The following is a 15,315-nucleotide window of genomic DNA, read 5'->3' on the forward strand; positions in this document are numbered from 1 at the left end:
TTATCCTGGTTAATTTACACCTCACATATTTTTTATGCGTTTTCCCCCATTTTGAAGAGGCATACAATGTTGAACTCATATATACATAAGTTTAAAGTATATAATCTCAATTGTAATGTTTACATTTAATAAGTATTTAACCCAGTATTGAAAAATCAAGATTTGGGAATGATTTCTTTCTTTAAATATGAATGGTTAAACTGTTAGAACTTAGCAGGTTTACAGATGAATCCACTCAGTAGTTTTAAGATGTGTTCGTTCATTGATTTACTCACAAAACCTTCCGTGAGAAGCTGCTGTGTGCCGCTCAAGGAGCTCACAATCTCATGCTATTAAAATAGAGACAGAGACTTAACACCTCATCTGAGCAACATGAAGAGCCTAGCCTAATACGTAAAATGGACCTCTTACAGGTTGGGGCAAGCCTCATGCCCCTTTCAGAGTTCCTGAGGTCCTTAAGCAGTGTTCCTTTCACGGGTAGTGGAAAGGAGAGAGAGCTAAGCGAGATCAATCACAGGAAGGGGTGGAAGAAAGAGAATACCCCTCCTGGACTGAAGATGTGAGGGTTTTCCCAGAAATCATTATTTGAAGAGGAAATGGAAAGGATAGCCACCATTTTGGTAAATATTTGCAGAATAGTAACAAAACTGATATTTTAGGTACTAAAGTTGTTTCAAGCTACGTTTTACCAGCCACTAAGTTCTTAAAATCTTTTTTTTTTCCCCAAAAACAACTACCATATTTTGGAAAGTGTTTACTTAAACTAATCATGTTGACTCATGTTTGACGTTAAGATAGTTTAAATAATCAGTTTTAAATATGTATCCAGTTGTGGATGCCTCTTATCTGATGAGTTCATCTCCTCCGCAGTTTCGGTGTCTGAACTGCTCAGCTTCGCAAGTCTGCTCTCAGGATGGCCCTTTGTATCAGGTAAGAGGCACTCACGACTGTACATATGACCCTGACGATGCCCGCCAAGATGGTGATCGCTCTCATCCCAAACTCAAGTTTCTAAGACATGTCACTTTGCCAAACTAATATTTGTTTGAGCTACAAAACGTCATTTTTCAATTTACGTCCCCAAATTTCCCATTATTTTAGTCATCTTGCATTATCTATTTAATTTCACAGAACTAAAAAATGAAATTATAAATGTTAAGGCCATTATTTAGGAGTCAGAAATTTTCAATAATTACTAGTTTCAGCCCTTGAGAAATCTCTGCTCCATATTGGATCTCTGCTCCATACTTAACACTTCTTTGTGGAAGTTTTTGTTTGTTTGTTTTTTGTGTTTTAATCAGTCCCCTACAAGCGAAAGATGCAACGCCGGGTTAGGTGAGGCTCAGCAGCGGCAACAGCCACATGTAACTGTGAGCTTGCTCGGGTCACTTACTACAGATGATAGTGGACAAGTTTTAAAACGCACTGACAAAGACTCTCCTTAGATGCACATCCCAGTTATCTAATAAAAGTACATCTTATATTGGGATGATGAGTTGTAGTGATGCTTCTGCCTTTAACCGTAACTCCTACATGTGTGGTTTTATGCTTTCACTCTTGGCACTGATGTCTGTTCCTTAGAAATAAAGATGTTCTTAAACTCCCATCTAAAGTATCAGAGAAGAACCGGAATAAGATCGGATTTTTCAAAATCCTCACAAATTCCCTTTTCTTCCTTCAACACTTCATTATATGGAGTATATGGTCCTGTCGCAGAGTTGAACTTGTGATTAACAGGATGCACCTTTAGCCAAAATTCAGCTACAAGTTTTCAAGGGAAAAGTTATCACTTTTTTATTTCAAGAAAATATTATGTATATACTCTTTACACGATTTCATTTTTAAATTAAAAAAATTTTTAAATTCCACCAAATGGACAGTTTTCTAGGAAAATACCAGTGGACTAAAATTCACCAACGAAGAAAGAAAATTTAAATCTGTAAGCCATGAAAGAAAATAATTACTCAAAAATTACTTCCTCAAAGGATGCCTAAATAGCTTGATGGTCATGCTCTCACCAATTTTCAAGCAATAGATCATTCCCATTGTAAACTGTTTTAAATTATTGAAAAAGATGGAATTCTTTTCAAATTTATTTTACAAAAGTAACATAATCATGATACCAAAAACTGACAGAAAACCCCCAACTAGAAAACCAGTATCAATCTCATTTTGAATACAAGTACAAAGATGATAAGTAATATACTAAAAGAATAATAAACCAAGACTAAATAGTATTTTTATCAGAAATGGAAGAATGGCTTAATATTGGGGGGAAGGAAGTAATATATATTATGTAATATAAACATTTTATATATATACACACACACACACACAGAGTCAAATAAAAACCATCAGTAGATACTGAAAAGGCATTTGATAAAATTCACTAAGTCCCAGTTTTTCCTACCGGCTTATTTTAAAAGTTTTCCAAAAAACAAAACAATTGAATTAATACAAAGGGATATCCTTTACTTGTGCTTAGATTTTACCAGTTAACATTTTGCTACATTTTATGCTCCCTCTTTCCTTCTCTTCCCTTCTCCTTATCTTATGAATCTCTTTATCATTCTGTCTATTGTTTCTTTGTGCAACTATTTGAAAGTAAATTGCAAGCATCATGACAGTTGACTGCCAAATATTTCAGCATATACTTCCTAAGATCAAAGACTTCCTCATAAATAACCAAATGCCGCTTCACACACAAGAAATTTAAATAGTAAATTAAATATTACAGAGATGTCATTTCTCCCCATAATTAAATTATCAAGTTTGATATAGTTCCAGACACACTTTTTACCAGATTCTTGTTTAACTTAACAAAACCAGTCATTCTAAAGTTCATCAGGAAGTACGAGCCAGTGCTTCTGGTCTGTCACAGTTTTCGGTGGGTAATCAGGGGACACGTGCACCGCCACATCCTAAAATGCATTTGTAAGCTGAAGTAATTAAAATAGGGCACTGACTTAAACACAGACATATGAGTCAAAAGAATAGCTCAGGGACAGACTCTAGTATTGTATGAATCTGTAAAGAGAGTATTTCACGTTAGTGGAAGAAAAAAGATTTATTTAGCAAATACCTACTGAACACTTAACTATGCACTGGGTACTCTTTTAGGCCCAAGTACTCTTTTAGGACACAAGTAAAAATGAACAACTTCCTCACAGAGCCTACATTCTAATGACGGTAACAGATGAAAAATAAATGAGTCAGATTTGTAGTGTTAGAAGAAAAATTAAAGTAGGGAAGTAGAATATTTTAGGTAAGATAGCCAAAGGAAGACTTCTTTGAGGTGGAGGTTCTTGATCAAAAGCAAATGAGAGAAATAGCTATGTGTGTATCTGGGATCGGATGCTTCAGGCCAAGGGAACACAGTGGAAAGATCTGGAGAAGTGGTCATACCTGGTTGTTTGAGGGTTGCAAGGAGGCCAGCAGGGCTGGACCGGAGACAGTATTTGGCAGTCGGCAGGGCTAATCGGTGAACTCGGAGTATAGATTTTGGGGGGAGGATGTGATCTAGTAGGGTTAGTTTTCAATAAATTTTACTGAGACTTGGTGGTGGTGATGGAGATTCAGTTCATACCTCACATTATAGGAGATTCTCATGGCTTAAAGTGGTAAATATTAAAATAGATACCATCAAAGATCAAGAAGAAATATAGTTGAATAATTTCAGAGTGGGGATGGCCTTTTTCACTGTACATACAAAAGGAAAAAAAGACAAAGCAAGTTGACTGTTAATATTGAAAAGTACATGGCAAAAATATCATAACTAAGGAAATATTTGCAGTATATGCAGAGAGGTTTAATGGCCTTAATACATGGAAGAATTCATGCAAATCTGTAAGACAGAGTTCAACTTATCACAGAAAAATGAACAAAAGACCTGCTTAGGAAAGTCACAAAAGAAGGAAACAAAACTGGCTAATCAGCATTCAAAAATGGTTAATTTCTTTAGAAGAAATAAAATACTATTTTATGCTTATTAAATTGCCATATTAAGAGGGAAGAAAAGATAGTACTCATTATTGATGAGAGCAGTGAAGAATGAGCATTTATATTTCTTTTGGAAACGTAAAGATAGAATAACTTCCCTGAAGTTCAGGGTGACAGTATTTATGCTGTTTGAACCAGCAGTTCCACTCTAGGAACCAGCCCTGATCCTTGGGGCAGGATTAATCTATAATCACAAAAAAAAAAAAGGGGGGGGGGGAGGGCACCTGGGTGGCTCAGTCAGTTGGGCATCTGACTTCGGCTCAGGTCATGATCTCACAGCTTGTGAGTTCGAGCCCCACTTCAGGCTCTGTGCTGACAGCTCAGAGCCTGGAACCTGCTTCAGTTCCTGTGTCTCCCTGTCTCTCTGCCCCTCCCCTATTTGCACTCTGTCTCTCTCAAATAAACATTAAAAAATTAAAAAAAAAAAAAAAAGGAATTAACTAAAATATACAGCAAAAGGAAATTTTTTGGTAACTTATGATTCTTTTCTACAAAGCTATTATGTTCTTCCTTTAAAAATGATCAAGGATATTAAATGGTGTCAAAATAAGTTACGGAATTTTTAAATGGAAATTAAAATTTTACACGGACAAAATGATTTACCAAACAATATGTGTAGCTTGATTACAGTCTTGAAAAAAAAATATGTATACAGACAGACCAGAAGGATAGACACTAAAATAATTATGGTAGTTATCTTTGGATGGTGGTATTTAAGGGAGTTTCCTTTTTTCTTGGTGCTTTTCTGTATTTTCCAACTCTATCATGAAACCACATTCACTTTTATGATAAAGATTTTTTACGAAAAGCAGTACATCAGTCAAGGTCGATGTGATTTATCACTTTCCAAAGTTATCACATTTGAAATGGATACTGTGGGAGTATCTTTTATTTTAGCACATGATGAGACTGACGACTAGCAACTCTCCAAGTAGGCCCATTTGGGGCAGTCGCTCAACACTGTGGGGTGGTGCGCCACATTCCCTGATACTAAGCACAGCGCTGTTTTACTTCAGAAAGCAAACTGAAATACAAATAGAACTTAAAGTAGATCTTAGTGGTTCCCAGCATTGTAAAACACTTCAGTAAGATTAAACTTCAGCTGTCATCATAGAACAAACACAAATGGTTACTTGGAGAAAGCAAACCATTTTCAACCAAAACCAGAAAATCCTGACCACCGACAAGCCATTTTACTTCCCTCTCTGCCTTCATCCCAGTAGAACTGCTGATGGATTCTTCTATATATTATGAAGGAATTCTAGAATGAGTGCCTTAATCATTTGCAGAAAGCGTGCAGACTCCACAGAGTCCGGGATGGAGAACAAAGCTAGGAAGGTTGTTGTGGCGGAGGGAGGGCAAGCCGTGGGCTGGGCCAGAACAGGAAGAAGATCCTACCCTACTGCAGAGTGTAGGGAGTCTGGGTAGCAGTCTCCACAGCTGGCTCAGTTTCACAAGACCCAGGGAGTTTTTTAAAATGCACATTCCTGTTTCTCCCAGATATTGTCATTCAGAGGGAACAAAGTTTAAATAAAACCAAGTAAACAAAATATAAACCAAAATAGATTTAAGACCGTGGAAATCTTGAGACACTGTGACTTTTACTCCAGCCCTCAGAACTGGTGGTGGCATCCCCCTACGTCCTCAGCTAGGAAGAGCAAGACCTAGAAATTTCCATTCCCACCTCCAGTCCCATCCTGAGCTGAATGGCTAAAGACCAATGAGGAGTTTTCTCAGGATAGAACCTAGCTATACGGGCAGAAATAGTCCTTTTTAGGATTATAGAGCCTCAGCCCACCCCTTTCACCTGTATGAAAGAGTACACAATTTCGTGGCCTGGATTTTTGTGTCCACTTACACTGAGATGAAGGGGAACCATCAATGACAGTCTCAGCACTTTCTTGGTTTCATAAAAGGAGCTTCTCAATGAAATTTCACTTAAAAGGGGGAATCTGAAGCTTTCGGGAAGGGAAAACCAGTGGTTCTCCAGACCTGACTTTGTGATGTTAGGTTCTGTATGAAAAGGTACAATAGCAGGTGAAAACAGATACTGAAGTGGCAATGTGGCCTATGCCTTTTATGCCCAGGAAGTAGTTTCCTCTCTAGTCTGTTGATGTAGGGGTACCTTGTCTGTAGTCACAGCAATGAAGAACAGTCCATACCTTTCAGTTGTGCGTCCACCCAGAATATATAATAGTATCAACTGACTGTTGAAAGGAGGTAGCAACCTGAATGTTCCATGTAACAATTCGCTACTTGTTTTTCAGTTTTTAAAGGACCATTAAAGTTTCAATGCTAAAAAAAAAAAAAAAAAGTGTCAAACTTACCAAAAACAAATGTGATTTGTGAAAACTACCCCAGTTTCATAGATTCATAGCAAGAGGTCTCTGAATTCCTAGCGGGCCCTCACAAACAGCAGCTTGGGTGGAATGCAGCCCCACGAGGTACATGATTGAACGAACACCCTCAAGCAGGGCACAGAGCCTTCAGTCCTCCCTATTACTTTCGTACGACTCATACCCAGCCAGCGTGACCTCGTGAGGCTTTGAACTTGACCTTTGTTACATATCAGAGAAAACTTGCCTGATTCTAGAAAAATAATGGTAATTTAAAAATAAAGCATTTTAATGGTAACTAGTCTTTAATTGTCATAATCACTAGTAGTACTAGGAAATATTGTAAATAATAATCCTGCATTCTTAAAGGCTTTTGTATGTAATCTATATTGTTTTCATTTTTCATATAAACACAGTCTTATTCATCATCATGTTTTTATTTTATAGTCCTACCCCATGGTATTGCAGTATCGACCAAGAATTGATTTCGGTTAGACCAAGGGGCCTAGATCCCACGGAGATGACTCCTGCACTCTTTGTTTACTCATCAGCAGATCGCACAGGGAACGGTGTGTGGACGAGAGGGACACAACCAGATTTTCAGCATGCAAATAAGGCCATTGTCTGTCTCTAAATTGTCAGTTGCATTTATGTTGTTTCTATTAAGAGTGAACCAAGTGCCATTCTGCTACTGAATCATCCGCATACGGTATTTGTGCTGTCTCAGTGTACAAGTCGTGGTTGCAATCAGCTACGGGTGCAGCCACGATTCAGCCTCCCGGATATTTTGCTTGCCTGTTCCAAGACCGTTCTAACGTTTGATTACACTAGTAATATGACTCAATCTGTGTGGTGTTGCAGTTTTCACATACTTAATATTTTATTAATTTTTGTTTAAATAGAGTACTGTACAAGAAATAATTATTATATCTTGAAGTTATTTTGTATGGGAAAGTATTTAGAAGAGTGGTTTTTGAGCCACGGTCCTGTTCTAAGCTTTTTCTGTGTGAAATAGTTCACTTTTGAGTGTGCAAGACTTTGGGGGAAGAATTCCAATTATTCTCGTCATTAGAGCACATTCTAGTTGTAGACATGTTAAGTCCTCCAGCTGTGTGGTCTACCTACCATTGCACAAGGAGGCATGCTAGCCCTCCAGATTGAAAGTGTGTGTGACCGGGTGGACCACTGAAGTCCGATTCAGAACCACTGGAAAGGTCGACAGCTGGCCACACTTACTTCTAACAAAATTACTGCATCAGCAAGGTCAGTCTTTCGTAATGCCTTATGACGAGCAGGTGCTGCTTCGTGAAACATCACTGTGTAGCCCGTTCTATGTATGCGTCATTCTATTGTGGCTCTCATTTAATGAGTAGAATGTCTCTCTTTTTAAGTTGGCCTTAGGTGTGTGTCATTGTGGCATGCAGAGGGTTATGATGATTTTAAATATTAGGATTTTTAGAGCAGATAACATTAGCTATTTTATGGATTTTAGAAGTCTCAAGGCAATTATAAATTAAAACTGTTACCTATCGCAGCTCCAAACCACATGCGTCTAATAGAGTAACTGCAGTGTAGTAGGTGAACATGCTAACCCAAATTAATGATTTGAGGAGATTCCATTTTAGATCCTGTAGTCAGCAGGGGGAAATGGGATTGTTTTATACATAAACTCGTTAAGGTCAGAGCTGGGATAATGTCCTTGATTTTGCAGTTTTGTTAAGTCTTCCATTCATTTTGAGATTAGTCTGCAAGTCAGAGAAAGTCTCATTACCTGAAATTATGTGAAGAACTTCGTTTGAAACCTTTAAATCGACAGTTGTTTTCAAAAAAACTTATTTGGAAATTAAGTTTTGTTAATTGCCTCAAAATAAACAAGTTAACCTCCGAAACTTAGTAAAAGTCTTGAAAGCTAGGAAAAACTGTTTTAGAAATCTGACACGAGCACAATCTGTGTGTTACACACATAGTTTTTATACTGTATACATTGTAGACGTGCTACATTTTCCAGTAAAATGTATCACGGATTAATGCCTTCTGAATCTCAAAATGCTTCTTAGGAATAAAACATTGTACAACTCTAAAAAACACATACAAAATACAGCTAAATCTTGATGCATTTCACACTATAAAAGGCTGAAACTTCCTAAATTACCTTTTCATGTGTCATTGTTTCAAGTCAGGAAGTCTCTATCAGAGTTTTCTGTCGTTATTGTTTGGACTTTTGTGAAAAAGGTTATGGCAGTGCTTTCTTAATTTCATTCTGTTAGATTCTGTTTGTGCCTGGAGGGACTCAGAAGCAGAATTTAAAAGGCAGATTATTGTGAACTCTTTCAAGATGGTTAGAACAGACCATTACACTCAACCAAAAACAGCATCTACTCTCTAGCTACAGAAATTATTTTGCTGTGCTGTGAAATCCAATTCCCTGACATCCCTAGGAAATTCTAATATTATAAATTTGTCACATCTAGGTCAGTGATTAAAATAGTGTTTTACATATGGAAGTTAACTAACTCAAAATGAATTGGGAGTGCATTTTAAAATAAAACCACAAATGAGACCTGTGTGTTTTGGGGTCCCCAGCCAAAACTTAGAGCCTTCAGTGAGTTTTAGACACATGAGCTCTTTAAGTTGGGTCTGTTGCTGCCTCATCACATGTAATTTTACTGTTTTCCAAGGAAATATGTAGGAAGCAATTATGGAATTGAGAATCGTTTTATGTAAAATTCCTTTATTCACTGTTCACATGTTAACATTTTTATGGAAATGCAGTGGAATATGTGCCAAAACATGTGAAAGGAAACCATAAGGGAAGCAGGGCATCAGTTGGCATTTAGGGAAACGTACAGTTTAGGACCATCCTGAGTGATACAGCATTACTATTCAGAACTGTAGACTTCTTCAACCCGCCTCTTGTGGTATATTCAGCTATAATTTCCTAAGTATGGGACTGCTTTCATGTCTGAGCAATACACTAATTATCCCCTAAGTCAGCTTAAGGAATTTGCAAGAAACCAGATATAAGAAACATATACAGGTGACTTTTGCAGTTAGTTTTATAAACTTAGGGTGCTAATAAAGCTCTTACATAAGTAAACTGTAGGAATAATCCTCTGAATCTGCAAAACTGGAGAACAAAACTCAATTAAATTTGTTTAAATTTGTTGTCTCTTAAGCAAGAAACCGAAAGAACTATACCTTCCATAAAGGACTTTGTAATTGCTTTTCTCTGCCCTAGGATGTCAGAGATATAAGAGGGCCAAGGAGGCTTGGATATAAAGAAGGACTGTGGTTCATGCATACCACTTTAACTGAAGTAATCACATCAGTTAACAGAAAAATCAGAATATGGCCTTTTCTCTAGATGAATGGAATACTTTTAAGAGGTATAAAAAATAAACTAAAAGGCTCACTGATGAGGTAAGATAAGGTCATTCAGTCTGGGGTGTGGGTACTTTGGGTAAGGTCTTTTAACTACTTTTAGAAAAGTATTATTTATCCATTGAAAAATCTGTCCCATACTCAACTACATTATACACTAAAACGAAATCCAAATTTAAGTGATTCTTGAAGGGGGGAAAGTGTGTTACATAATATTGTCAACTCTTTAGCTTTAGTGAAATATTTAAGAGAAAGTGCCTCTTTTGCTAAAAGTGCATTTCTGTTTAGATTTGCTGCATAACTTTTGAGTTCTCTGTACCTGTCTCTTATGAATGGTTTTATATCCAAATAGGCACTCATAAGTGAGAGTAATCTCTTTTTGAAAGATTTTCATAAGAAGTAGAGATCACCAAAGACATTCTACTGTTGATTAACAATCATGCTAGAGAGACAGTTTTAACAGTTTGGAGGGTGGAATTTTTTAGGTTGCAATTTAATTTTATATAGTTAGGCAATAACCTTAAGTAACCTTAACTGCTACAATATCACCAAAGAAAGGCTTTAAACTGATTTTTGTGGTGAGATCAATCAAATGTAGGTTTTTCTTGCAATAATCAGAGCACACTTCCTCTCCAATAATGGCCCTTGTTTTTCCAGCACCATCTGACAGGTCTTAGGAAATACTCAAAGGTGAGAAAGAGATAAAGCACCACAGTTAGCTCCCCCTTTGGATGCAAGTGGGAGAAATACATCCTTTGAAGAGAATATTGAAATTGAGATTTTAAAGTTTAATTTGAGAAGCTCTTTAATTCACTTCATTAGAGTCCATATAAACAAAATTTATGCTTATTTGGTTCCTGGGTTCTTAGTAAAAGGAGAAATTTCATTACAGACAGACTTTGGTAAAAGTACTGACATGCTTACTTGTATAAGAAATAGTACGTTCTATTGGACTTACCTAAGTGGGTTTTTTTTTTTTTTTTGTATTCAAAAGCAAAGTTTTCATAAAGGCTGATTTTTTTTTCTTAAAAAGCAACTCTTTGTCTTCTTTCTTAGTGATTACCTTATTGTGATTAGAATGTAGCCATACAGCCAAATTTGGCAAAATAAGTCCCAGATCAAGAGCATATACATCAAGTTAGGCACTGCCCATCCGCCGTTCTCCCTGGGAGCTTACGCTGTGGCCACCTTGAAGGTCAAACTCACGTGATGCAGCCTGATAGGCCACTGGGTCAACCTCCTTGGATGCAGTCTGCCACATACTCTGTCTGGTTTATCGTAAGGAATCTTCCCTCCGGCTAAGCTTTATACCAGTAAGATGTTGGTTGTAGGAATTGCAAAAATGAATCCGTTTGCCATAACTTTAATCTTTTGGATTAGAAACAAAAACATGAAAACGCTATTAATACTGTAAGACATAGATCCTTACAGTAAGGAACGTAACATGCCCGCCAGATCTGGTCTATGGAAAAGTCAAAAAAGATGATATATACTAGAGATGCAGAAACCCTTCGAAAGCACAAAAACACCATCCAGTTCTGGATTCACTTGGCGTACCTAGGTCTGTAGTATTTTTGATGGAAAAACTTCAGACTGAAAGGTCATTAAAATGTACTTCTACATTACAGGGTTTTCATGGTTTTCTTTTTCCTAAAACAGAGGTATTTTCCCAATAATTTAAAATGATTCTCTTCCTAGGGAAGAGCCTTCACAAATGGTATATTTACTCACTATCCTTAAACTGTATTTGCAAATAGAATTAAAATGCTTCAGCACTTCCTTTTCAGAAAGTTATAAAACTTTAAAATAATTTATTTTAAATGCTCATTCAAATATGTATACTCATTGTGACCCTTTTTCTAGGATTCGGTACTGAGACATTATTCAGAAATGCCTTTTAATTTTAATTGTCTTTAAATATAGAATCAAATGAAAGATCTGTTAAAATACTGGGTCTAGTTTTCTTCCATCTTTCAGAGCTTCATGGAATAAGAAACTAATCTAGTACAGACGAAGATTAAATATTTCTGGGCACATTGTACAGACAGTAAACAGATCATCTATCCCTAGACTGCACCTCAGTCCACTGGAGCAGAAGTTCTACACGTTAGAAATGTAATGGGATCAGCCTCACATTTTGGGGGGTCGGTTTTCTTTTGCTGTATTTTTTAGAATGGGGATGGGGGCCTAAGTGTCCTTACGAAGCTGTGGCCCACGACGAGAGCTTGTGGGAGAGCGCCAGCCTTCAGCTGCGTTCCTGTACTTGGCGACAACAGCAAGCACCAGAGTTTGGTAGAGTAGCCCTCCCGTCAGACAAGACCGTCACAGGATATACTGTATAGTTACGTTGCTAATTTTCCTTTGAAATATAAAATATTTTAAGCTTTTTTTGTCAAAAGTGGTAACATCTTAATACAAATAAAAACCTTTTTGTGGTTGTAAGATTTAGCTTATAAATCATTCAAATTGAAGTGAAAGATTACCAGGTCATTGTTAATGACTTCGTCTATTAAGAATATATGTATTTTTGTAAAGGAAAAGCACTTGTAGATATTTAATCAGTACAAGATATATGTCTGTTTTGCAGAAATAAAATGCTGCTTAGAGATTCTCTTTAAATATTTTTATTTTTGTGCTCAAATGTATTTTCTGTTGATCTATGGAATGTTCTGTATAAAGCTGTATGGTTGTACCGTTGGGCTAGATTCTTTTGTTTTTTAAAATCTGGACTTAGCCGAGTATATTTGACCATGTTAAAAATAGTATCTTTGTTATTAAAATTCTGATTGCATAATTTCTTGTTGCCTGTCATCCTTAATATCAGTGGTTGTAGACCGCAGCCTCCGTTAATTACTGCTGTGGCAAATGTTATGACCGTTTTGAGTATCTGAGATCATAAATCTTCTCTAGAGGTTCTCGAGCTGCTTAGTTTTGAGACGGTGGGCTGTCCCCAAGTAATACTTGAGGCCTGCACACACACGCACACTTGAGAACAATTTATTTTGTTAGCTTCATCCAATCGAAATAACCCTTCGAAAGGAACTGTCAAAGGCCCATGTGAATTGAAAGCTGCTGTCGTCGGCCAGTTAGAGAAGAGTTTTGTTTTATTAATACATCCGTAGGTTCTCACCCTAGGAGTTCTGGTTAGGCTCGCGTCAGACATTCAGGTCCGGAAGGTTGCGGTGACTCCGCTCTCTTTCCCGTCGTTACTGTGGTGCCTGAGCTCTGTCTCCTGTTACACCGCGGTGCTCCCCGGCGCCACCGGGCACACAGCGAGACATGGGGAGTGGCACCCGCTGAGCAAGGCTGGACTCCTTCCTTCCGAGGCCGTTGCAGAATGGGAACAAACACGGAGCCCGGTGCGTGGGAAGTGCTCAGAAAGGCAGCACAGGTTACTTCGGTCACTTGTCACTGGCCGTGACTCACTGCCACAGCTGAGGCGAAGGCCTCCGGGAAGGCCGGGGGACGCGGCTAAGCCACGTCCCAAAGGGAAGAGATCAGAAACCTGCTGATCGGGGTCTGGCAAACCTCCGTGTGAGAAAAGGGGTCACGGTTTCCCAGCTCTTAGAAGCGTTCTGTCAACACAGGCTCCGCTCTGATCTTCCCACTGGTTTAGAAAGGTGTGGAGACGTCTTGTTCTCCCACGAGGCCTGAGAAGCCGGGGTCAGCCCCTGCTTTCTACGTGACCGGGGGATTTGCAGGCAGTATTTGGCTGGAAACCACACACAACCCTGCCGGGCACCCAACCCCCTGCCACGGAATGTGGGGCGCCAGGACCGCCACCGTAACAGCCAAGCACAGAGTCATGTCCAGGAGAGAGAAACAGGCGACAAATGACCACCACTAGCTCTGACCCACCAAAGCCCTGCGCCTCCTGCAAAGCCCAGTTCCGATCTAGCAATTCAGGCGGGCTTATCCGGACCCGCTCTCTCTTCTCTACCACTCAGCGCTCCCAGCGCAAGCACAGCCATGGGCGTTTGTCCTCCCACTAGATGGTGAGCATGGGGAGGGATGTTGACAGCCGTCATTGGATAGCCCCACGCCCACGCGACACGCCCACCCCATGTAACTGGCACCCACCAAACCACAGTGGAAGAATCCAGATTCTAGAAAGAGGCAATGCTGCTGACAGAGTCTCCAGGTGTCCCTCCCCTTCTTACAAGGACACCAGTCATACTGATTGGATTAGAGCCCCACCCTCATGACCTCTTTTAACTTAATCAGCCCTGGAAGGTCCTATCTCAAAGACTGTCACATTCTAAGGCAGTGGGGGACAGGGCTTCCACACAGGAATACGGGAAGACACCCTTCAGAGAGCCATGTGGCGGCCCGCAGACCGGGGTTCAAATTCAGGGTCACTGTTGTGTAACTTTTGGCAGTTTACTTAACCCGGCCAAGTCTCTTGTTTCCTCGGGGTAAAGCACAACCGCCCCAACTCACCCCATAGGTTTGTGGAGGAAGAGTTGCCTTGGCACTCAGAGCGACCCCAGAAGGAACAGGGACAGTTCTCCATGTGCTCGCGTGCAGATCAACCTGGGTTACATCCATGTCCTCCCCGTTGACTGCAAGTATAATGCAGTCAATTCGAATCTTGGGACACCTGGGCGGCTTAGTCAGTTGAACATCTGACTCTTGATCTTGGCTCAGGTCATGATCGCACAGTTCGTGAGTTCAAGCCCCACATCGGGCTCTGCGCTGACAGCACGGAGCCTGCTTGGAATTCTCTCTCTCCTACTCTCTCTGCCCCTTCCCTGATCACATGCTTGCCTTCTCAAAATAAATAAACTTAAAAAAAACAAAAACAAAAAACCTCACATCTTGCTTACCTAGAGCTATTTCAATCCCACGGTAGCTCACAAAACTCATTCCCACTGAATGTGCTAATCCACGAAGGATCCAGCACAGAATCTAGCACATAGTAGGCACTTTACAGATGTCTTCCTTTTCTCTCACACCCATGTAATCAGCAGCACAAAGCTATTTTGGCCCAATTTTAATGGTGTGAAAGGGAGTCTAAATAACTCACCATCCACAGAACGTATTTGGGTCTCCAACACAGGACTTCTTTGTCCGAGGGGGATTCTGCTCTCAGAGGCACGGCCTGGGTCTGAGGGCTGAGACATGCAGGGAAGTTGTGCTCAGGCCCTCGGAGCCCCTCCGGGATGGTCCACATACAGGGTAAACACTTGCCAGCCAGTGTGTGCCTCAGACGACACAGCAGGCAGGTCACTCCTGTGTTCGACACACTGTTTGAGCACCCACTGTGTACCAGGTGCTGTGCGGGGTGCGGCGATGTAGGTGGTGAGCCGAACAGGTGCCACCCTTGACACTAATGGAGACTCCAGTATGGGGAATAGAGAGATAGTGAACACACAATAAATAAATACACAATAATAAGAACACAGAGGGGCGCCTGGGTGGCTCAGTCAGTTAAGCATCTGACTTCGGCTCAGGTCATGATCTCACGGTCCGGGAGTTCGAGCCCCGTATCAGGCTCTGTGCTGACAGCTCAGAGCCTGGAGCCTGTTTCAGATTCTGTGTCTCCCCTCTCTCTCTGACCCTCCCTCGTTCATGCTCTCTGTCTCAAAAATAAACATTA

General features: G+C 39.7%; 1 protein-coding gene across 4 annotated transcripts in view; it reads left to right on the forward strand.

Annotated features, from left to right (window-relative positions):
* Positions 1 to 12,510, forward strand: part of PCGF5 (polycomb group ring finger 5) — a 126,411-nt gene extending 113,901 nt beyond the window's left edge. For 2 of the 4 annotated variants that reach the window (XM_086680350.1, XM_086680351.1), the window contains exons 9-10: positions 871 to 930; positions 1,302 to 1,489. In XM_086680350.1, the coding sequence (XP_086536476.1) occupies positions 871 to 930; positions 1,302 to 1,445 (204 nt within the window). In that variant the 3' untranslated portion in view covers positions 1,446 to 1,489. Of the gene's footprint in view, positions 1 to 870; positions 931 to 1,301; positions 1,490 to 6,782 lie in introns of those variants that run through there. The other 2 variants (XM_086680352.1, XM_086680353.1) reach the window with 2 other exon arrangements.
* Positions 12,511 to 15,315: the final 2,805 nt, after the last annotated feature.

The sequence above is a fragment of the Puma concolor genome, chromosome D2, assembly GCF_028749965.1.
Source record: "Puma concolor isolate L17-30 chromosome D2, mPumCon1.1.hap2, whole genome shotgun sequence".
Classification (NCBI taxonomy): domain Eukaryota; kingdom Metazoa; phylum Chordata; class Mammalia; order Carnivora; family Felidae; genus Puma; species Puma concolor.